The 25,544-nt window shown below is 39.9% G+C and overlaps 1 protein-coding gene across 5 annotated transcripts in view; it reads left to right on the top strand.

The window, feature by feature from the left end:
• ADGRB3 (adhesion G protein-coupled receptor B3) overlaps nt 1-25,544 on the top strand; it is a 699,707-nt gene that overhangs the window by 308,526 nt on the left and 365,637 nt on the right. For all 5 annotated transcript variants that reach the window (XM_070418313.1, XM_070418316.1, XM_070418315.1 and 2 more), the window contains one exon: nt 15,318-15,512. In XM_070418313.1, coding sequence (XP_070274414.1) covers nt 15,318-15,512 — 195 coding nt within the window. The remainder of the gene's footprint in view (nt 1-15,317; nt 15,513-25,544) is intronic.

Here is a 25,544-nt window from a genome sequence, read left to right as displayed (position 1 = left end):
AAGTCTTGACTTGATATTTGCAAAATGAAATTGCATCTCTGGAGGTTTTGAGGACTAGTAGATGAGATACAATATGTGAAATGTTTGCAAGTTATAAAAGAGCAGTATAACTAGGAGGTGTTCATATCTATGTGTACAAAAAATGCATTGAGTTAAAAAATGGTCTCTTTTTTTTACTTTTATTTTTATACTTCTTTATGTAAGTGTAGTTGGTATACAATATTATATTAGTTATATTAGTTTCCAGTGAACAATATAATGATTTGACATTGTTATACCTTACAATGTGCTCACCCACTAATTCTTGTAATCATCTGTCCTTGTGCAAACGTATCACATTATTGACTATATTTCTCTTAACCTTTTAACCCATCCTCCGAACCCTCTCCCCTCTGGCAACCTTTGGTCTCTGTTTCTATGAATTTGTTTTTGTTTTGTTTTTTGTTCAGTAGTTTTGATTATTTTTAGATTTCATATGTAAATGAAACCATATGGTATAAAATTTATATTAATAACAGTACACTTTTAGAACTCAACATATTATTAACTTGAACTGGATATCTAAAAAATACATTCAATGTGGATGGATGAGTAAGTAGGTAGTTTAGGTAGGTAGATAGCTAGGCAGGTAGATGGATGGATGAATGGATGGATGCATAGATTTTTTCTATTTTCCTTAAACTTCTTGCACCTCTATATTTATAAAGCTCATTAAATGTCACCCACTTCAGAGAATTATTTAAAACTAAAGGCCCAATGCACGAACTTCATGCAAGGGGCTCAGCCCTCACAGCCCCAGGTTAATCCAGAAGGTCGTCCAGAAGGTCATCCAGACAGTTGTTCTGTTGTTTGGTCTAATTAGCGTATTAGCTCTTTATTATATAGGATAGGTAGATCAATGTTTTCCAATTCTTTCACATGTGAATTACAATATATGTACACATATATATATAGATTAAAATATTTACATACATATTTTATTAATATATAGCAATAGAATAAGTTTTAAATGACATTTTATCACCAGCAAATATTAGTTGAGTATGTTCTATAAACTTTTATAATGATAAATCAATTGAGATAGCCAAAATGGGGTCATTAATCTGTTTAATATATAAAATCACTAATCTGTTATATTGATATTTTGTTTGAATTCTTTGAGGACAGAAACCATGTTTTTTTAATCTTAATTCTCTAGTGCCCAACAATGCTAATCATATACTAGAGATTATGTGCATGCTGTATAAAGAATGAGTCTGCCACTTTTCTTAACAGTAGGAAGATACCAGCAGCTGGAGTTTCTGAGAAGGTGAAACACCAGAGATAATGTTTATGAATTTTAACCACATGAATTTAATAAGTGTTACCCATCATGTGAAATTTTCCTAGCCTGAAAATGTTTAGAAATGGTGATATTTCTTTATGAAATTATTTGGTAATTTCAGAGAGATTTCAATAATCTAATAATCATAAAGTTTGTTTGGAAACCTTTTACAATATAAAATTAGCCTGGCTAGCATGGCTCAGTTGGTTGAGCAACATCCCATACACCAGGAGGTTGCTGGTTTGATTCCTGGTCAGGGCACAAGCCCAGGTTGTGGGCTTGATCCCCAGTAGGGGATGTCCAAGAAGCAGCCCATTAATGTTTTTCTCTCATGGATCTCTCTCTCTCTCTCTCCCCCCCTCACTCTGAAATCAATAAGAACATATTTTGTAAAAAGATACAAAAGTAGACACTGTGATCCAGCTTTTCTTTATAAAAAAGACAAACCACAAACAAATGCACACAATTTTAAAAATTGAGGCTAGAGACATAAAGTATTAAATATAGTGGGGTTATTGAAAATTTTATATTTTTCTACATGTTAGTGTTTCATTTTATACTCGAGGCCATTTTCTAAATTTTATAGCAAACAAGGTAGAAATAATATCAGAACCTGTTGGGAGCTAGGCACAGTAGTCCAGCAAATTAAGAACACTTGTTACTTATAAAGCTGTTTTGAGAAAATGGCTGAATTCTGTGGCCAAGTGGGCCAGCCTTCTCTGAGATTAAATAAACGGATCCACCTTGTTTTTGGCACACCTGGGCAATCACAGGCAGCTGCTTCTCTTCCTCCTCTTCCCCATCCCATCCTCTTTTTCCTTCTCTATTCCTCCCCCTCCTCCTTCTTCCTTCCTCTCCTTCTCCTACTCCTTCTCCTCATCTCCTCCTCCTCCTCTTTCTCCTATTTCTCCTTCTTCTCTCTCTCTCTTATTCTCTCATACTGCCTCTTTTACACACACACACACACACACACACAGGTGCGAGAGATGACAGACTACATAGAACTGGCAGAATGTATGCCCTTGACAGGTAGCCAGCTGTCTAAAGCAAAAGGATCTGAACCAGGTATGCTAATGCTTTCTCCTAGATTAATCAGACAGGTAAATCCTTCCCTGAGTGGAGTGAGTGATGGGGACTGAGAAAAAGCAAAGATAATATTCTAATAGAGGTTTCTTCACATGGAAATGTCAATAGTTGGTTATAAATGTTCTCTTTTCAGTTGTTCCTTAAAACCTGTTTCTGTTTTCATACTTTCGTTTAACAAACATTTTAAAGACAGGAGTTGGAGCAATACTCTAACTAGTCATTGAAGGTTTGACATTATGGGAAGAGATGCCAATGAGCTTGAATCCTGGTTTAAGGTTTTTGTTTCTCCTGTTTTCTTCTACTTTTATGGTGGTTCATTAGGAGAGAGAGACAAAGATGGTAAATGATAGCCGGGGGTGAGGGTGGAGAAGGGAGAAGAGGAAGAGAGAATCAGAGAGAGAAACAAAGATAATAGGTTTGCTTTATGTTCTCTTCATCTTTTCTACCTTTCAGGGGAATTTTGCTCCACTGCAACAAAACACTTCATGTATCACATGCATTTTTTGGCCACTACCTCATTGTACAAATCCCAGCACCTTGCCTAAAAGAGGACAATGCATTTTATTACTGCAGCTTATTTAGAAGAAAGAAAACAATAGTCACCATAGTTTTGTTTATGACAAACACTTAGAGCCAAAAAATATGTGTAATTTTTTAAATAAGTTTTTATTGACTTTAAAGAGAGAGGAATGAAGAGGGAGAGAGAAACATCCAAGGGCTGTCTCCTGCAAGCTCCCTACTGGGGATGGAGCCTGAAACCTGGGCATATACCCTGATCTCGAATTGAAGGCTCAACCAAGTCACACTGGCCAGGGCCATTGTTTTGTTTTGTTAGTTTGTTTTAGATGAGCAATTAAGAAACAAATAACCCAGTACTATGCTCCAACAGTAGATGATTTAATTTTGAAATATCCATCAATTAAGCTGAAGTAAGTGAGCCTGAGAGTCAGTAGTTACTTGTTCTGCAAGCTTTCTGTAGTGCAGTATGACTGGAATACACCAAGTGATCGGTAAAGCTAGGAGAAGAAAGCTAGATCAGTAATTTGTTAACCTTGGCTGAACATTATAATTGCATTAGAGTTCTTAAAAAATACCAATGGGGAGGTCACAGAAGGCCAATTAAATGGAGTTGTGCCCAGCCGATGTGTCTCAGTGGTTGAGTGTTAATCAATGAACCAGAATGTCATGGTTTGATTCCCAGCCAGGACTCATGCTGGGGTTTCAGGCTCTATCTCTTGTATGAGTGTGCAGGAGGCAGCTGATCAATGATTCTCTCTAATCACTGATGTTTCTCTCTCTCTCCCTCTCCCTTCCTCTCTGAAATCAATAAAAACAAAGTTAACATATACCAATTTTTACCGTAGTGCACATTCAAAAAAATCTGAGCTATTTTCACTAATCACAATATTAGTTTGGCATCCATATACATGTATTTGTAATTACATGGCCCTCCATGACAAAAAGTGGCTACTCTTGTTTTGAATATCATACACAAAGCATAGCACTTGAGTGCCTGTGTGTTCTTGTTGACAAATTTCAAAAGTTTGTAAGAGTCCTCACTTTCAAATAATCATTGCAAAACCCATGAATGCCAAAGAAAAGTTGAAAAACATTATTTCCTTTAAAATACATAAAATGCTTGCAATTTTATTCAGGATCACAAGTTAGAGGTTTGAGGATCTGAGTTCAACATCACAATTTCAAAGTTTTTTTTAACATATGATCCTGAATAAAACTATGAGTTCACTAATTGTTCAACAAATGATAATACCTCCCGGTTATTGAATGCTATCTGCCCTGAAGGAGCTAATGGAAAAATATAGATATTTGGAAGGAAGGTGTTATTTAAATCTTGATAGTCTCAAATAATTCATATGTCAAAGTTCACCATATATGTCAAGGACAGGATAAATATTTTAGAGTTTACACACCATATAGTGTCTGCCCTAACTACTTAACTCTGCTGTTTTATCAAAAGATCACTCATAGACTATAAGTGACCAAGGCTGTATTTCAGTAAAACATGCAAAACCAGGCAATGGGTTGGGTTTGGCGCATAGGTTGTAGGTCACTAACTCTTGATCTAGAATATACATTCTTTTTTTTAAGCTTCCAACTCTTTTAAAATTCTCCAAAAAAAAAAAAAAAAGACAAATTCTATTTTGTCTTTTTCTTCATCTGTTTTCCTTAACATTTGAACCATAGTCATTTTAATACCCTAACAGCTATATCTAATATCTGGATAGTCTGTAAACCAGCTTTTGTTTTGTTTTGTCAGTTACATCATCTGGCACAACTAGTAATTTTTTATTTTTATTTATTTTATTTTATTTTTTATATATTTTATTAATTTTTTTACAGAGAGGAAGGGAGAAGAATAGAGTTAGAAACATCAATGAGAGAGAAACATCGATCAGCTGCCTCCTGCACACCTCCTACTGGGGATGTGCCCGCAACCAAGGTACATGCCCTTGACCAGAATCGAACCTGGGACCCTTCAGTCCGCAGGCCGACGCTCTATCCACTGAGCCAAACTGGTTAGGGCTAGTAATTTTTTATTGAATGTCACTCGTATCAAATAATTGTTGGGACTTCAGACAATGTTCATGTCCACCAAGAAGCATTCCTCCTTTCCTTGGTTATCTAAATACAGTGAGGAGCTGGTACTTTAATACAGGCAAGAATTGGTCTGAGTCAAAGCTGTTTTGCAGTTTTAGTAAAAATACATTTACTTAATCCCCTTTTACCATCGTGTCTTTTGGATGGAGAGTCCATGTGTACCCATCCCATCAACCCTGAAAAACTGTAGAAGGTTCAGCTTTGCCCTACAAAAGTTCCCAGCTCAGTGCCCCAGCTTTCTGCCTTGGTAACTTCAAATGTTGCAAATAGCTTAAGGAGAAGTCCAGCTGGTTGCTTAAAGCTGGACTCTTCTCACTAGGCATTTATTGTCAAATGCTTATTCACAAGGATGGAGAAAATTACATTCTGTGGCTGAAAAGTTTTCATCATATTTCCTCAGCTTCCTACATATTTCAAAAACTCAACAAATGTCTTTTGGAGAAAAATCCCAGCAAGATTTTCTCGTATATTTCTCCAGCCTTTGCCAACCGAAAAAGTTTCTCTTTCTGCTCTAATGGGCCTCTGCCTGGGTTACACCTTCTCCTCACTTCTGTCCAGATTTAGCAAACATTCCCAAAGGAAAAAAAAGAAACTAGCTGAAATTGTTGGCTTACCTCTGAAAGGATCTCCTATTTCTGGAAATTATTCTATTTCATTCGTAGCTCTCTGATGCTCTAGAACAGCGGTTCTCAACACATATATAATTACATATTGTTTTTGTGATTAATCACTATGATTTAATTATGTTCAAGTTGTAACAATGAAATTGGGGGTCACCACATAATAAGGAACTATATTAAAGGGTCGCAGCATTAGGAAGGTTGAGAACCACTGCTCTAGAAGATTATGATTTTTTAGTAATTTACATATATACTTTTAATTGACCTTATATGAATTATTCCATTCTATTAAACCAATAAATTTTGGCTTTATAATAAAAAAAGATAAAATCTTTTTCCTAGGGAATTTTAAGGTGGTCTATGGTATAGATATATAATGAAATACTTCTAACAGTTATGCTTATTTTTCCTCGTTTTAAAAAAGAAATTCATATAACATATTACTGATTATAACACAAACCCAGGATATTTTTAAAGCTTCTCTCAGTTGTGTATTTATTGTGACTAAATAGAAGAAGTGTTAGAATTAGTTTTTGCCATTAAAATTCACTGATTTGGAACTTATTCATTGGATGATTTAATAGAATATTCTTGTACAGAGAATTATATTTTGCAAAATGCCAAAGTAAAAAAAAAATATTATAAGGGAAAGTGTATAATATTGTTCAATCATTCATCCATCCTTTTATCTACCCACTAATTTATTATACAAATATTCACTGAGCTTTAACTCTGTGCAGTACAGTGCAATTACACAAGGGTGCAACTTGAAGGTGACACTTAAAACAAATGCAAAATAAAGTAGACAAGAAAAGAGTTAAAATAATTTCAAACTCTCTCTCTCTCTCTCTATATATATATATAGCCAGCTCTATACCATCACAAGATGTATTATTATCATTAGATGGTATCTCATTTTCCTCTCCTGGGCATATGGGAGGATTGTGGTTTTTTACCCTTGAAGGCATGTGACTATCTGTCCACATGTGCTCATTGGTTGTGTATGGAAGTGAGCTTTGTAGTGTCATGCCTTTGTAGTGTCATGTCTATATATAGACATCTATATATATATATAGAGAGAGAGAGAGAGAGACTAACAAAGTGCCGACATAAGAAATAATGTTTGGGGACTGCTTTAGATTAAAAAAAAAATAGTGAGGTGTCTATGAGGAAATGCCCTTTAAAAGTCTGACCCAAAAGATGGGGTAGATTTAGATATGCAAAGAATGGAGAGAATGAGTTTGTCAGGGAATGAGAGTAGTACATTCCATTTGGAGAAAATAGCATATGGAAAAGTCTTGGGGTCTTTAAGGCAGGGCAAGATGATCCAGTGGCCAGAGTAGTGAGCTAAAAATAGGTTGTCATGAGATGAGTCTGGAAAACTAGGTAAGGAAAAAATTATTCTGTGCCTTAGGAGCCTTTGCTAGGAGTTTGGATTTTATTCTTAGTGCAAAGGGAAACAATTTACAGTAGAGGACTGATGTGATTCAATCTAATTAAATGAGGGTCTATGGTTATTCTATGGAGAATGGACTGTAGGCTGGTAGAACAGGAACCCATGAAGCCTGCTACAGTAATCCAGGTGAGAGGTGATGGTATCCTTGATTAAGATTGAATGAGCATATTTCACTGATGATGATGTCATTTTCTGAAATGAGGAAGGTAAGCTTGAGGGAGGTGGGTCTGGGGGGGTTGCCAAATTTATATTGTACTGAGGTTTGAAATAAAGAACTTAGAGTACAGCTAGTCAGTTTAGTTGTGATTTTTTTCTCTAGCAAAAGTAGAGCTACTTGGATGCAGGTGCAAAAAAAAATGGCATTTGGTAGAGCCAGAGTGTTTTCTGAGACCAGAAGTGTCAGCAGCACCAGGGAGCTTGTTAGACATGTAGAAACTCAGACCGGGTCTCAGACCTACCGAGTCAGAATCTTCATTTTGGAAGTTCCCTTTGCTATTCAAATGCACATTGAAGTTTAAGAAGCATGTGGCAGATGTCATTTAGGGTTCTAGTTTGGTAAATAAATGCAAAGAAGTAATATGTAAAAAAATAATTTTAAAAAGTAAACTTTTGGTGGACGCAAAGAAGTTAAGTGAATGTTAGCCAGCTCTATACCATCACAAGATGTATTATTATCATTAGATGGTATCTCATTTTCCTCTCCTGGGCATATGGGAGGATTGTGGTTTTTTACCCTTGAAGGCATGTGACTATCTGTCCACATGTGCTCATTGGTTGTGTATGGAAGTGAGCTTTGTAGTGTCATGCCTGAGAATGTCATTGCCAGTGCAAAATCTTTTATCCTCCATCATCCCAAACCCCTGAATCACTATGATATGCAGAGCCTCCCTGATGACCTGGGTTGAGTATGTGCTCTGAGTGAGAAATAAATTTTTATTATTTTTAGGCCCTGAGATTTTGGGATTGTTTGTCCTCACAGCATAACTTAGCCCATTCTGACTGATGCAATATCCCTGGAACTAGAAAACTCAAGTAATGGAAATAGAAGTGAAAAACTCTTAGGGAAATACTGGGTTACTGAATGCTCTGCCGCCCACTGAGAAGGTTCCTGAAAGTCTGGGTGCTGGCCTGGGAACACTCTACTGCTTTGAGCTCATGGAGATGCTCCAATTCTATCCCCTGGCTCAGAATATGAATACGAACTTCTAGATCTATTTGATATTAGGAAAATAAATCTCACCTAATTATGTCCTTTGCTCAGGAATTGCACTTTTGACTAATCCTAGCCAAAAACTCTGAAATTCAAGCTATTTCTAGATTTTACTGGGTAGGTAAATTTACTATGTCCTCATTCTTAATTTGGAAATTTCTAGGCTTCCCAGGGACATAAGCACACTATATCTGGCTTAGTTTTTTTTTTTTTTTTTTCATCATTTTTCTTCATGAATCAGTTTATTTTCATAGCAATACCTTGCAATCCTCACTTCAGGAAGCCCTGGGGCAAAACACTGGGATAGCCAATGCCCTATGGCCAAATGCTATTTATCCTGAGCTTTTTGCAAAACGCATATAATGTATCCCGGGGAATTATGGACTAAATCTATAGCATTGTCTCTTGACAAGAATTGTCCCTCAGATTTAAACTCTTAACCCTAGGACAGCTCCAGGATGCATGCAAGCTCTGTATATCAAATGTGGGGGAAGTTAAGAACTATTTATCTATTAGAACAAAGGGTACACTTTCTTTTCCATACAGAGTAATTTCTTTCTTTCCTGGTGACACCAGATAGATCTGCAAATAATTTAATATCATCATCTAGTGAGTGATGTTGGCCTTAGAAAATGACAGAGGTTTGAACTGAAGCAAAAGATGTATATTTAGATCATTGCTTTATGAAAAGAAGTTTCTTGTATAATTATCTTTTAATTGAAGCCACTAAGAGCTGTGAGAGCCTTTTATATACCTTACAGATGGACTGTAGGAGTTGATGCTGTAAATAATATATAAGTATATGAAGTTTAAACTGTGTCATTTGCACAGTGACTACAATTTACTTTTTTTTTTTTTTTTTTTTTAGGATTCACACAAGAGAGGTAACTGTAACTGGCAGTAGGAGGCATAAAGTGAAAAGAATAAGATTTTTTCAGAAACACACCTACTCTTTAAACCATGACCCTCACTGAATCTCTCCACATAAAGAGCAAAGACTATAAAAAGCACTATTTTTAGATGTCAGTTTTCTTCTTTCACTGGAGATCTTGTCAACAGCATTAAATGTGAATGACACAGAAACTTTAAGGCTTGTCCTTTGGAGCAAAAATACTCACTGAATACTGCAAGCTGAGCAGACATAATCACTGGCAATTATAATTCTAAAGGAAATATTTAAATTATTAAACCTTTCTGAGCTATTTCAGTAACTAAATTAAGGGAATTATAAGATATGACCCAATTGAAATAGAATCCTTGATTTATCCTGGGGGACTTTTCTGTCTACTTGTGGAAAACTACCTACACAATTTTTACATAGATATTGATTGGTAATTGGCTTTAGTAGCCTTTATACATTATATTCCAAAATAATAACCACTACTCAAATAATTGGCAATATCTCGACTGCCTGGCAAGTTGCTTCAATTCTCTTGCTTCTCATATTCTTTCTATATATGAAAAAGATTTAATGGCTCCTTGAAATAAATGTGGTTGAAAATTATTTTTAAATATTTAAGCATCTTGACAGTTTCTAACAAACGCAGTATATAAAACCTGAGCTAAGCAGGTGGTAGTTAAGAGCATGGATTCTACAATCAAACCACTGAAGCTCAAATCATGGAGCAATTTAGGGCTAGATAATTCTGGAGAATGCAGTTCACTATGCTAAGCCTCTACTTTTTCATCTGCAAAATATGGGTAATTGTAACACCTCCAATGGTTGTTTTAAAACTTAAATGTATTTAGAGGAATTAGAAATTAAAAATGGGAAGAGAAGGGAAAGTCTCTGAGTGTCCACTTTTAACCTCTATCTTGCAGGAACCCATTATAACAACCATGTGATGATGTTTGCTTCTTTTTATAGACAGATCAAATGATGCTAGGAAAAAGGCAATAGTTTAGCCAGTGGTCCTATGTCATAAATAGTAGAACCACAATCTAAATCCAGATTTTAGATTCCATTTGCTCTATAAATATAATGTACTAGTAAGATTTTCAGAGAGAATATTTAGGAGATAAATAGTTGGGTTCAAATCAGATTTCATACTTCTGATTTTTATTTTGAAGAGAATCAGAAAGAGCACAATAGTTGAAAGGGAATAGCAACATGAAAAGTTGGTATTTAAATAAGATATACAATATGGGCCATTCTTTTGAGAAAGGGAAGGATTGTAGAGAAAGGTTGGATGGGGTCCAAATTGTATAACCCTAGAGTTATAGCATAGAGATAGGAACAAAGGGAGAGAGGTAAAACGTGAATAAAGGGCAATTTGAAACAGAGAAAAAAGTAAGTTGAACAAACTCAGTCTGAATTCTACTTACTTCTTCATGATCCAGAAAAGAGAAAAATAGACCTGCAGATGAAAGCTGTATTTTTCATTCTAGGAAAAAGTAGGCATGTTTTAAGGAAAGAACCTTTTACAGTGCACTTGTATTGTGTACGGAAAATCAAGAAACTGGGATTTTTAATCAACTAAGTATGTTCTGGATGGATATCTATCTTAGCTGAACACTCTTGGTACACGTTATAATTGCTACCAATAGTCTACACTAGCGTGTACAGCTATTTCAAGGTATTTGTTCTGGGTGCTTTCCACCAACAATGCCAGGAAAGATGCAAATTAATGCCATTTGTGAGGGTTGGTGTTGTGATTTGGCACCTGTTTGTAAAGAGCGAGACTGAGAACAACTCATTCTAAATAAGCCTGCTAAGCAGCTGTCAGATGGCAATGACGTTGATTTACTACTGATGGGGGCCACATTTGATGCTGACCCAGAAGTGAAAGACTGCTTTCCTATCTCTGGTTAGCTGAGCCACCCAGTGCCTTCTGTACTATTTTTATTGCAAACAAAAAATGTTTCTAAATGTTTTATTCCTTAAGATTCTAGTACTGTGGTGCTTTTGTTTGAAAGAAAGGATGTATTAGAAATCTGAGCAAATTAGATCCCTCACAGGCATGCATACTTGTTGCCAAAGTAGATACAGAGCTGATGTGAAGTAGTCAGAGGCTGTTTATTTCAACAGCCATGCTATCTCTTCCTAATGGAGAACCATTTAAGTCCTCTGTGCCTTGAGCATCACAGCTGGGATCTGCATTGTCAGCACAAAACTAAAAGCTGAATATGATGACATTTTTTAGGTTAGACCCAATTAACTTCATTTCAAAACTTTCTGCACTCTACCTCCTGAACCAGATAGTTTCAAACCTAGAAGGTGCACTGTCTCTTTAAGCCAGGCATTTCTCATACTATTTGATACCAGTGTTTGCCATGGGCTGTGCTGATGAGCAAGTTAAGGCAACTTTCAAGTGTGCCTCACTTAATCTAACATGATCATGGAAGGATTTTGAATGATTGCTTGATTTATTCAATTAATTTGTTCAATATATTGTGTATATCCTCTAGGTGCTGGGACTGTAGGAGTAAACAATACAGATAAAGTCTCTTTCTTCACAAGGCTTATATTCTAACTAGAGGCCTGGTGCACAAAATCGTGCACGGGGGGGGGGGGGGGTGGCGCTCAGCCCAGCCTGCACCTTCTCCAATCTGGGACCCCTCGAGGGATGTCCAACCACTGTTTGGGATTGGGCCTAAACAAGCAGTCGGACATCCCTCTCACAATCCGGGACTGCTGGCTCCTAACCACTCACCTGCCTGCCTGCCTGATTGCCCCTAACCACTCTGCCTGCCAGCCTGATCACGCCCTAACCACTCCCCTGCCAGCATGGTCAATGCCTAACTGCTCCCCTGCTGGCCCAGTTGCCCCCAACTGCCCTCCCCTGCTGGCCTGGTCCCCCCCAACTGCCCTCCCCTGCTGGCCTTGTCACCCTTAACTGCCCTCCCATGCAGGCTTAGTCCCCTGAACTCCCTCCCCCCCCCCGCTGGCCTGGTTGCCCCTAACTGTCCTCCTTTGCTGGCCTGATCACCCACAACTGCCCTCCCCTGCCAGCCATCTTGTGGAGGCCATCTTATCCCCACATGGGGGCGGCCATCTTGTGTGATGGTGTGGTGGTCAATTTGCATATTACTGCTTTATTATATAGGATGGCGTGGGGGGGAGGGTATGTAAAAAAATAAGTGAAGAAATAGATGGCACAATGGCAGGAAAACTTCAGCACAATGAGGGAGGGTGAAATGAATGGCTATGGTATCATATTTGATAGGGAGTCAGGTAAGGACTCTCGGAGGAAGAGATAAAAAAACATAGATCTCTATGGGAAAACTGGTCCAGGCAAAAGGAAAAGCCAGTGCAAAGGCTCTGAAACAGGCATGTGCTTAAGGAAGATCAAAAAGACCAGAGTGCCTTAGCGGGTTTGGCTCAGTGGATAGAGTGTTAGCCTGTGGACTGAAGGGTCTCGGGTTTGATTCCTGTCAAGGGCACATTCCCTGGGTTTTGGGAAGGAGGCAGCCAACAATGATTCTCTCTCATTATTGACTTTTCTATCTCTCTCTCCCTCTCCCTTCCTCTCTGAAATAAATAAAAAATATATATATTTTAAAAAAATGACCAGAGTGACGAGAGCACAGTGAATGAGGGGAAAGGTGTCCCCAGGAACTGGATCATGTAGGGCACACAGAGCATGGTGAGCCAAGAAGCTTTCCTGCTATGCAGTAGCTTGTGCTAATTATCTTAGGCTTGTGTGATTTCATTTAAATTAAGAAAATGATATTTAAATATTTTAACGAGATAGGCATAGTTTTCAAATCTCAGAGGAGACATGCTATCTGAGTCTCCTATGGATTCAATTGTAAGAATGATAAGTTGCAAAGTTTAAATACAAACCTGGGCACTGCTGGCTTCAAAGACCATCCATTGTATTATATCACAAAGGTATAGTTAAGACATAAAACTTTAACTCTAACAGATTTTATGGTGCCATATTCTAAGTCATGGAACCTACTCAAAGGTTCAGAAGGACTACTGGGGCAGAAAGACATATGAAAAAATGATTACAATTCAGTGTGATACCGTGATATATAAGAGGATAGTGCTGAGAAGGGAGCTAACTCTGTTTAAATATTTAGAAGAGCCAATACTACATCTGAGTGGTGTATAAACATGACTTGATGTAAGAGAGGGGGCAGGATTGCCAGTGCAAACACATGAACTTATGAAACACATGACCTGAACAGCACGTTGCAAATATTTATAAATAAATTAGAGAAGAGATAGTCAAGGGCTGATCGTTGATCATACCAATCCTTTGGGCTTTAATCTATGGTTGGCTGCCACTGAGGAGAGACAGGAGATAAATAAGAGAAAAAAATGGAAAGAAATAAACTACATAAATAGGTTGTCTTTTAGCACAATAATGGAAATAGAGTATGTCTAAAGATTTTTATTTTACCAAAATATTTTTAGACAGAGTTTTAGAGACTAAAGAAAAGTAAAATATCTGAAGTGGCAAGATGTTTTTTTTTGAAATACATGTTTTTGAAAACTTCTAACTTGGGATTAGTTCAGATTGATTGTCATGATTTACAGGACTTGTTGGCTTGAATCTTAATGGGGAATTGATCATTACAATTATTACAGGTTACCCTTTCTAGTTCAGCATTTCTCTGGTGTGTTAGTTCTTGATTATTTCATGAACTTTTGATACATTAATTTTATCACAAATTTAGCAATGAGATTATAAGCACTAACCTTTTAGTAAACAAAGAAAAGTATGGTGGATCCTTGCTACCACTTTACCCTCTCTAACATTACCATTCTTTCACGCTATAAGATGTTTTTCTTCCCTTGAACTATGAGATAAGCAAATATGAAAATTGACAGCATATTTCTCTGGCCATCAGACTAATTTAAGCCTTACATCTTTTTTTAAAATATATTTTTTATTGATTTCCAAGAGGTAGGGAGAGGGAGAGAGAGAGAGAAACATCAATGATGAGAGATAATCATTGATTGGCTGCCTCCTGCTTGCCCTCCACTGGGGATAGAGCCTGGAACTCAGGCATGTGCCCTGACTAGAAATTGAAACCTTAACCTCCTGGTTCATAAATCCATGCTCAAGGATGGAGCCACACCAGCTGGGCTAAGCCTTGCATCTTAGTAGTTTGTTTTGCTACTGAAGACCTAGCTGAGAGTTTTGGGGTATTTTTTTGTTGTTTGTTTGTTTTTGTTGTTATTGTCTTATTTTTGTTGTTAGAGTTTATTTCTTTTTAAAATAAAGCTAAACCCTGACCGGTTTGGCTCAGTGGATGGAGCATCGGCCTGCGGACTGAGGGGTCCCAGGTTCGATTCCAGTCAAGGGCATGTACCTTGGTTGCAGACACATCCCCAGTGGGGAGTGTGCAGGAGGCAGCTGATCAATGTTTCTCTCTCATCGATGATTCTAATTCTCTATCCCTCTCCCTCTCCCTTTCTCTCTGTAAAAAAATCAATAAAATATATTCAAAAAAAATAAAAAAATAAAATAAAGCTAAAATAATCTAGCTTTCAGTCATGTCATAGTAGATCTCTAAAGTTATAGATATGTTCTAAAGCTAAAATGTCCTTGTGACAACTTAATTTTGCTACTATAGAAAGATATGTTTATTTTAAGAGGTAAGGCAAAAATTAAGCTTGGCATGTTAATAAAACTGGAAATCTTGAAGTATTTATAATTTACTTTCTCTAAATATCTCGACCACACCTTACTAAACTGTCTCCCTGTTTACCACATGCAAAAGTAGTTTTTTATTTCTACTTCAGTGAAAAACCTAAGCTAATACACACTTTCTCCAATGTGTTGAATTATGTGCTCTGAGAACAAGATAAAAGCAAGTCTGTCAAGCCTGCCCAAGTGTAAAGTATATACTCTCATTAGTTTCTGCATGCTGAATATTCATCGAATGTGGGACACCCACAATGTGCAGTTTTGAAATCCCCCCAAGTGTTGCAAAGCTATGTTAAAGTTGCGTCTCCAATAGAAGTTTATTTGTTGGATGAAGATCTGCAGAGAAATAGTAATGAAGATTCTGATATTTATTCTTTTTTTTTTTTTGACCATCCAGATTAAAGAACACCTGGCTAAGGGGCAGCGAATGCTGGCAGGTGACGGGATGTCCCAAGTGACCAAGACACTGTTGGATCTAACTCAGAGGAAAAATTTCTATGCAGGGGATCTTCTGATGTCTGTGGAAATCCTCAGAAATGTGACAGACACATTTAAAAGGGCAAGTTACATCCCTGCCTCTGATGGTGTCCAGGTAAGCGAGAGATCCCATGAAGGAAAAGACTAGTGAAGATGCAATCAATTTTTGGCCCAAAGGAGTCAGTGCAGCCAGGAGGGAGAGAGCACTCCCTCGTGCTTGGGGAAGCTTCTAGGTTGTATTGAGTGCGAGCTCTGAAAATGACCTCGATTCCCTTAGTCTACACCCCAGTGTCCTCAACTATAAAATGCTCATAATACACCTCAAGGAGATCCTGAATGAGAATGTGTGGGAAGTGCATTGAGCCCTCAGATAAAAGGCACTGTAGCAAATTCAAGGTTGTATCATGGATATTTTACTCCCACATTTAATATCACCATCTCGCCATAGGAGACTATTAAAAGTACATTAAGCATAATGAAAGCACATTAACTATAACATGCAAAGAAGACATACTTTAAGTTTGTTTGGGGTGTTGCTACTAGAAGGGGGAAGGCCGTATTTAATCTTGTGGAACCATTACCTGAAAATATCAGGCAGGTAAAGAATTGTTCTGGATAAGAAAGTCAGAAATTCATTAAGTCCTCACAGCATATTTTTCCTGTAATGGAAGATTTCTAGAGCAGCCTCGTTTACTTCCATAATAAAGTTTAAGTACTCACCCAATTTCAGTATTGCCTTGGCCATTAAAACAAAGCTTGTTGAATGGCAAACAAAGCATATTTAATATAACTCTAGTTTGCAATTCAGATTAACTCTTTTTGTGCTGTAGGCTACCATGTATTCCTGCCAAGAATGCTGAGTCTATTTCTACATTTCCAGCATAATGTCCTTCCTGTATCTCTGCATAAAGTTCATTAAAGTAAAGGTTTGGCAAAATTCCCAGATCAGGTAGTTTTCCTTCAGCCTACTCTTATTTGGGAGTTTTATTTGCATTTCACTTGGAGAAAGCAGAGGGTTTTGTTTGTTTTAATCAGCTATTGAGAGAAAGAAAAAAAAAATAAAAGCTTTTTGGAATTATGAAATCATTCATAAATTATATCGATATCCTGGTTGGTAAAAAAAAGGCACATATATTAATTAAATATAGGCATATTCTGCTGAAAGTAATGGCTATGAGAATTATTAGAGCTGCATTCTATATCATATCACCAGAATCCTTTTTTCCCCCACATATATATGTCCCCCTACTGGGTATCAAGCCTGCAACCCGGGCATGTGCCATGACAGAGAATAGAGCAGACAGCCTTTTGGTGCAAGGGACGATGCCCAACAAACTGAGCCACACCAGCCAGGGCCTGGAATACATTTTTAATTGTAAAAATACATTGGGGGGTAGGGTAGGGAGGTTACCTTCATTTGAGCATTTCAAAGGTATTTTCTTCCTCACAAAGAATGAAACAGTTCCATAATTTTCAAATTAAATAAAGTAAGTCAAGTACAGCTTTTCCCTGTAGTTCTGAAATACTTCTATTCATTAGCATTTACATTAAAAAATGACATTAGAAGCCCTTGACACAATGCAAATGTTGTAATTTCAAAACTCCTCAGACGTGTTCATGGGTGAAACATCAGGCAGAATGGTGCTCTAAATAATCTCTAGGGCCTCTTCTGACTCTCAAGAGTGTAAGACTGTAAGATTTTAGGTGCAAAAATTCAAGCAACTGAGATTAGCAGGTTTTGGGGGAACATGTTTTGATTGAACTACTCCCTACAGTACATTGACTCAATGTACAATTAGTTTAACCAAAGGCTTAGTCATGGACATTAGCTGGTTTGACTAAACAGAGCCATTTTGCTGTTTGGTTGCCATTTTTGGCATAATCAGAAATAGGTCCCTCCATTTCCATCCTACTCTCTCATTAGCCCTCCATTTATACCCATATTCTGCACAAATGGTGTCCTAGGCATTCCTTCACAGCAGGAGCTGTGTTTTTCTTTTTCATTGTCTCTGCTGGTCTTTTCAGGCACCTGGTATGCCCTCCTCTTCTAGAATTCTTTTTTCATCCATTTCCACAGGTCAAAATCCTAGCCCAACTCTAGCAACTCTTTCTGAATGCCAGACAAGCAAACCCCTAACTCCATTCGAAAATGATCTTTCTCTTTTCTGAAATCCCAGAGAACTTTTTAAAATTTTCACAAAAATGTTATACAAATATTATGTATATATATGTGTTATGTATATATATGATATTACATATATACATATAGTCTTTGCTTGAACTCCAGTTTATAGCCTTCTTTAATATCTCATGTACCTAACTTACTCTTCGGTTTCCTATTTCCAAAGGTTCTGGACATTTCTGGTTGACTGGGATCTCAGGCCTAATATGGCACAAACTGAACTCATCTTGAATTGCAAATTTTCTACTTCCCTTTATAGAACCAGCAGTCTTTTTTTAAAAAAATATATATTTTATTGATTTTTCACAGAGAGGAAGGGAGAGAGATAGAGAGTTAGAAACATCGATGAGAGAGAAACATCGACCAGCTGCCTCCTGCACATCTCCTACTGGGGATGTGCCCGCAACCCAGTTAAATGCCCTTGACCGGAATCGAACCCGGGACCTTTCAATCTGCAGGCCGACGCTCTATCCACTGAGCCAAACCGGTTTTGGCAGAACCAGCAGTCTTTAGGCTGGAACTGTATTGCCATCTTGACGTAGTTGGGGAAGTAGGGAAGGCAGTGGAGGGTATAGAGTAAGCGTGCTTGCCCTCTAGGCAGAATACTGAGCTTCAGGTCATGACTTCAATACTTGTTAGGTCAGTGATGCTAGATAAGTTACTGGACTTCTCTGTGACTCAATTTTCTCTTCCATTATATGGGATAAAGGTACTTTATAGTGCCAATGTGAAGACTAAATAATCTATGTAAAACTTACAAGCATGTTTCAAATAGTAAGAGCTCAAACAATGTAGCTCTTATTATCCCAGAAGGTGTGCAGTACCCTAATGGAGCAAAAGCCTAAAGCATCCCTGGACCACAGGTGTCTGCTGCCCATGCAGGGGTGGGTTTTGTTGTCTCTCCTAGCAAGAAAGGAAGGTTAGATGCTCCTCATGTCATTGACTCAGAAAGAATGGTGCCGATTTTTTCCCTTTTCCACTCACTACAGAGCAGAAGGGCAGGGAAAATGTCAAGGAAAATGGGAGTCAGAAAGAATCATCAATCCTTGAGGTTGACACTGCAGGGCCATTTGAAAACTGGAGAGTATGTGGATGAAGAGAATAGCTTAAATCAATACCTCGGATTCCTGGCACAGTGGGAACCAGGTCTTGAACAGGACCATAACACCCAGCTGACAATTGCTCCAAGTCGTAAATGACTGCTGTTTTCAGTGCTTAACAGCCTGAGAGGATTCCCTGTTGTTTCTCTGTGGTAGAGAGAACCTTGTACAAATAACAGCTCTTTCTTGTCAGTATTTAAACCTTGCCCTTACTCTAAAGGTGAAAATGAGAAATTCGATGCCAAATAACGTCCTTAAATGGGTGAGATATTAAGTAACAAATCTTGCTTCACAAATCAACGTGAGTATACCCTACCACAAAAAGACTTTAGCAGATGGCTGCTGGCCGCTAGGAGCTCACAGACTCCATAGGAGAGTACAAAGTATGTGCGGCAATCAGGTGGGCAAAGCAAGGGAGACAAAGATGTTTTAAGAGAATATATATATATATATTTATACACACACACACACACACACACACACACACACACACACTAGAGGCCCGGTGAACAAAATTCGTGCACTTGGGTGGGGGGGGTATCCCTCAGCCCAGCCTGCATCCTCTTGCAGTCCGGGAGCCCTCAGGAGATGTCTGACTGACGGCTTAGGGGAACGGGCCTAAGCCAGCAATCAAACATCCTAAGCCGGAAATCGGACATCCTTAGCGCTGCTAGCAGGGGCAGGAGAGGCCTCCTGCCACCACCGCTGCACTCGCCAGCCATGAGCCTGGCTTCTGGCTGAGCAGAGCTCCCCCTGTGGGAGTACACTGACCACCAGGGGGCAGCTCCTGCAGTGGGCGCCTACCCCCAGGTGGTCAGTGCACGTCATAGTGACTGGTTGTTCCACTGTTTGGTCAATTTTCATATTAGCCTTTTATTATATAGAACTAGAGGCCCCGGTGCACAAAAATGAGTGCACTTGGTGGGGGGGGGGTGGTTAATCCCACAGTCCGGCCTGTGCCATCTCACAGTCTGGGACCCCTCAGGGGATGACAATCTGCTGGCTGAGGCCTGCTCCCCAGGGGATTGGGCCTAAGCTGGCAATCAGACATTCCTCTGGCAGCCCGGCAGCCCTCAGGGGATGTCCACTTGCCAGCAGGGAGCAAAGGTAAGCTGCAGTCGGACATCCTTAGTGCTGCTGAGGAGGCAGGAGAGGATCCCACCACCACCGCTGTACTGGCAGCCATCAGCCTGGCTTGTGGCTGAGCAGAGCTCCCCCTGTGGGAGTGCACTGACCACCAGAGGGCAGCTCCTGCATTGAGCGTCTGCCCCCTGGTGGTCAGTGTGTGTCATAGTGACCAGTCATTCCCAGTCTCTCTGCTGTTAAGGTCAGTTTGCATATTACCCTTTTACTATATAGGATAGAGGCCTGGTGCACGGGTGGGGGCCGGCTGGTTTGCCCTGAATGATGTCCCGGATCAGGGTGGAGGTCCCACTTGGGTGCCTGGCCAGCCTGGATGAGGGGCTGATGGCTGTTTTCAGGCTGCCCACACCCCCTTCAGGGTGGGGGTCCCCACTGGGGTGCCTGGCCAGCCTGGATGAGGGGCTGATGGCTGTTTTCAGGCTGCCAGCACCCCCTTCAGGGTGGGGGTCCCCACTGGGGTGCCTGGCCAGCCTGGATGAGGGGCTAATGGCTGTTTTCAGGCTTCCTGCACCCCCTTCAGGGTGGGGGTCCCCACTGGTGTGCCTGGCCAGCCTGGATGAGGGGCTGAGGGCTGTTTTCAGCCTGGCCACACCCCCTTCAGGATGGGTGTCCCCACTGGGGTTCCTGGCCAGTCTGGATGAGGGGCTGCCTGTTTTCAGGCAGGCCAAGCCTGCAACTGAAGCTCCCAGTCTCTCCTTTTTTTTTTCTTTTTCTTTTTATTCTGGGATTTATTTACCTTCTATAATTGAAACTTAGTTGCAGATCCAGCTCCGAGGCCGGCTGGCTGAAAGCAGGTACCTGGGGTTTGTTTAGCTTCTATAATTGCAACATTGTTGCATCCGGAGTTCAGAGCTGGGCCGTGGCAAGCAGGGAACCTTGGCTTCCCCCATCGCCGGGGCAACCAAGCCTCATGTTCGCTTCAGCTGCGTGGCTGCCGGCAGCCTTCTTGGTTGGCAGTTAATTTGCATATCACCCTGATTAGCCCATGGGAAGTGTAGCGGAGGTATGGTTAATTACCATGTTTGTCTATTATTAGATAGGATAGTGCAGCCTGTCAACTAAAAATGCCATGAGATGTGAATAAATGGTTATGGTTTTATTTTTTTAAAAAATACAGTAAAACGTTGGATAGGTGGTTTTGTCCTTTCAGAACCCCCCCATTGTTTACTTCGGAGTCAATAAAATACTGAAATTTGGGTTAACACAATGTCTCTACAGGTAGTTTAGTTTTCTATTGTGATTCCATTAATTATCAAATATTGGGAGAGCCCTGGCCCAGTGGCTCAGTTGGTTGGAGCATTGTCTAGTACCATGGTCGGCAAACTGTGGCTCGCGCGCCACATGTGGCTCTTTGGCCCCTTGAGTGTGGCTCTTCCTAAGCCTTAGGAGTACCCTAATTAAATTAATAACAATGTGCCTACCTATATAGTTTAAGTTTAAAAAATTTGGCTCTCAAAAGAAATTTCAATCGTTGTACTGTTGATATTTGGCTCTGTTGACTAATGAGTTTGCCGACCAAGGGTCGAGTACACAAAAAGGTTGTGGTTTGATCGATTCCCAGTAGGGTGTATATGGAAGGCAATAAGGCAATATCTCTCTCTCTCTCTCTCTCTCTCTCTCTCTCTCTTTCTCTTCTCTCTCTTTCTCTCTCTCCTCTCTCTCTCTCTATCTCTCTCTCTCTTTCGTTCCCTTCTTTTCTTCTCTCTAAAATGAATAAAAACCTATCCTTGGGTGAGAATCCAAAAAAATTCCTGGGACATGTATTAGTTTGCTAGAGTTGCCATAACAAATAAGAGAGACTACGTGGCCTAAACAACAGAAATTTACTTTCTTATAATTCTAGGGGCTGGAAGTCCAAGATGGTTTCTCCTGGGGCTCTCTCCTTAGCTTTGCACATGGCTGCCTTCCCCTGTGTCCCCCATCTGGCTGTGTTCTCTGTGAGCAACCAACCCTAGTATCTGCATGTCCTGATGTCATCCTATAAGTACATCTATTGGATTGGATCAGGGCCCACCCTAAAGGCCTCATTTTAACTGAATTACCCCTTCAAAGGCCTTGTCTCCACATACTCTCACATTCTGAGGTCCTGGGGGTTAGAGCTTCAAGTTAATGAATTTGGGGGCAGCCACTATTTGGCTCAGAATAGGGAATCTTGAGAATTTCCCTTTAGCAAAGAGTCATGTGCCAGGCCTCTTCCCAAGGGAAAGGACCTGCTATGGCTTCTTCCTGTAGTGTTGCCAGGGGTAAACTTGTAATTCACACATGATTCTCACACATGCTGACTCTTTGTTGTGTCAGCCAGGCCTGCCCAAACTTGGGTGATGGGTCACTGCTTCATTCCTTACTTAAAATGCACCCCTGGTTTGTATTTGAGGATGATTTTGCCACCCTGAGTTACAATGTTTGTATAACTTTGCCAGGCTACTTCTGGGAAAAAAACCATTTAGCGTATTTAATTGTATTAGTTTCACTAACTTTCTGTCCTCTTATTTTTAATTGAGAGCCCTAGAATAAGACCAAGTTCATACCCCATAGCACAGAACATTGGCTATTGCTTCTTTCCATGCAACCTCCATGCCTTCTGCACCTCAAAGCAAACTACTCTGCTACCCTTTGCTAAAGCCCTTGATCCTCAGTTTAGCCTGGAGAGACTGGCAGTATTGTGTAAAAATTGTCCATCCAAGCTATTTGGAAATCCCACAGATCAATGAGATTAGTGTGAAAGATTCCTGGATCAATCAATGTCCTCATGTGTCAGAGTTTCTGGTTTCTGTCAGACTTGTGACTAAGAGAAGAAGAAAAAGAGATGTCCTTAAAGACTGTTGTTTTGTCCCTAAACTAAGAAATGTGTGGAATATTTACTTCCATTATTTGCTCTCACATTCCTCTAGACCCTGCAGATTGCAGTGGTCAAACTGGAACAGTCAGTGCTGCTGGCAGAGCTCTCTGACAGTTTAGGTCATCTGGCCTGCTGTGGATCCCACTCCTGACCTCTCCAACCTTCGTACCCCAATCCCTTGTTCCCCAGTTATCCCCTGCTTTTCCAGTAGCTCAGTTTCTTGTCTCTGAATCATATTCTTGATATATATTGTTCCCTGAAACCTGCTAGGAGCGCCCAGGACTATAATCTGTCTTTCTGAATCCTTGATACTAGTAGTTTCTAATTACCCATGGTTAAATGATATGCTTCTTGGATAGGTATTCTGGATAAAAGATCTAAACCCTAGTATAGGGACCAACAGGTCACTGGTTCGATTCCTGGTCAGGGCATGTGCCCAGGTTGCAGGCTTGATCCCCAGTAGGGGGCATGCAGGAGGCAGCCGGTCAATAATTCTCTCTCATCATTGATGTTTCTCTCTCTCCCTCTCCCTTCCTCTCTCTCTAAAAAAATCAATAAAAAAGCATATTTTAAAAATAAGTTTGATAGTTCCTTTCCTAGGCTTCATGAGAACCCTTGTGGCACTGAAGATGGGGCAGGAGAATGTGTCGAGAGGAGGTAGCAAATTAGATGAAGACTAGTTACTGATGATTTTTTATTCCTTTGATGCCTAGCCAATGATCATATATACAGTAGGGATGCAATCAAACTGAAATATTTGAGTGTGTATATCGTCCTATGCTTTATGCTGTACACTAGGGCACAAGAGTAAACAAAATACAAATAAGCCCAACTAGATTATAGCCTGATAGAGGAAAAATGCCCTAAATGGATCATCCTACAAGTGCATCATAATTAAAAATTGTGATATTCTTTAAAAGAACACTCCGAGTCCACATGTCTGTCCCCTGTCATCCTGTAAGTGGGTGCTACATGGCTGGCTGGCTGCCTGCATTACTCTCCTCTCTCTTACCTCAGAGTGAAGGAGCAATTCTTCATCCATGGTGCATGCATGGTAGTTTTGCTGAGGCGCTTGTGCATGATGGTGAGTGGAGTGGAGTCAGAGACTGTCATGCCAGTTCACCTTGTGTTTGGGAAAGCCTACTATCAGAACAGAGAACAGGGCCCCTGTGGTAGATAGAACCTCTTTCTTCACATCATAAGTTCATGGTTGATTACTTCTAGATACTGGCTGTTGCCTTTTCCGGTGGATTGGGTTTTAAGCCTGAATGACAAAGATATTGGGAAATGAAAAATAAAAATCTTCATTGAACAAGATCAGGAAGAAAAAAAGAATTTGCAGACCCAGTATACTTGGGGAGGGGGTGATACGATAAGGTCTTTTTTTAAGGAAATTGCATATAAATCTAGACATGAAAAACAGGAAAGGGTTATCTGAGTAAAGAATTGGAAGTAGAGCAGTGGAAGGGAGGAAACAACGTTGTAGGGGCCCAGAAGCTGGGCACAGAGGAGCTCAGGGGGCATGGAGAAGTCTGATGAATCTGGACTAGAGACAGCAGCGGGCAGGATAGGGGGTAGGATAGTGAATTAGACTTGGAGAGATAGGAAGGGCTAGATCATACACGGCCTTGCATCTGTCACCTGCTCTGCAGAGGAATCACTGACCTACCTGTGCTGTGCGCCCTTAGCCTAATGGCTTGTCCATGCTTCCTTGCTCAGCCTGTAAGCCTTTCTCATGCTTCCCCTATATTTCTAGTCAGAACTACCACTACTCCTTAAGACTCGGTTCCATATTATTAAATCTATTGCTTAGGGCTTGTCTTTGACTCTCAGTGCCCAAGTATTTTGCTGCTGGGTTAAGGGGAGGAGAGCACACCTGGGGGACTCAGATATCCTAAATCATTAGCCTAATCTACAACTCTCTTTCTACATGGAATTCAGGAAAAGCTCAACACTATGACATGCTTCAGTGTATCTATATAAAGTTATATATAGCTCATGAAATATTTGTCAAGTAGAAGGAATCAGACATTGGATGAAGAATTATTTACCACTTTCCATGAAAGAGAGTGTCCTTTCAGTCTCATGTCGTCCAACATAGGAATTGCACTTTGTTGTTTTGTTTGTTTTTATTTAAATTCTTTATTGTTTAAAGTATTACATAAGTCTTCTTTTCCCCCCCATTGATCTCTCTCTGGCTGCCCCCACTGCCCAGCAAGTGCTCCCCCACCCCCCGGTCTATGTCTATTGGTTTTGCTCATATGCATGCACACAAGTCCGTTGGTTGATTTCTTACCCTCTCACTCCCCCCACCCCCACACCCCGCCTTCCCTTATAGGTTGGACAGTCTATTCCATGCTTCTGCTAAGGGAAATAAGCCAGTCAGAGAAAGATAAATATCACATGATCTCACTCATTTGTGGAGGAACCAAAATAGAACCAGAGTTGTAGGAATTGCACTTTAAATATGGCAGAAACTTGTGTGCTTCTCTTTATAACAACCATTTACTGCACTGATTTTCATAATACTTCCTGCAAAGAAAAAGCAGAGTCATGCCTTTTGTGTCTGATAATTGTTGGGTACAGTGCCTCTCACGTAGTAGGTGTTTTATGACAGCAACACTGAAAACTCCTCTCAGCAGAATACATCCTTAGGAAGGACAGCTTTTTGCTGAACAAATTATAGACGCTGAAGTTAGTGGTGGATCAGCTCTGTGCTCTACGTATTGCCCAGAGAGGATTAGGCTATAAAAGAGGATGAGAGAGAGTGCCGCCAGTTGTGGAAGTCTATAGCAGTGTTATAGATGCATATTTGCCATAATGTGGCTATAAAGACAAATCATGCAGCCAGTCATAAAAAAGATAACACAGGGGGCATAAAAT

This window comes from Myotis yumanensis, unplaced genomic scaffold, assembly GCF_028538775.1.
Source record: "Myotis yumanensis isolate MYYU_CA2020_CCGP unplaced genomic scaffold, mMyoYum1.0.hap1 SCAF_6, whole genome shotgun sequence".
NCBI lineage: Eukaryota > Metazoa > Chordata > Mammalia > Chiroptera > Vespertilionidae > Myotis > Myotis yumanensis.
The sequence above is the reverse complement of the archived record's forward strand: the minus strand, read 5'-3'. Positions and strand labels throughout refer to the sequence as shown.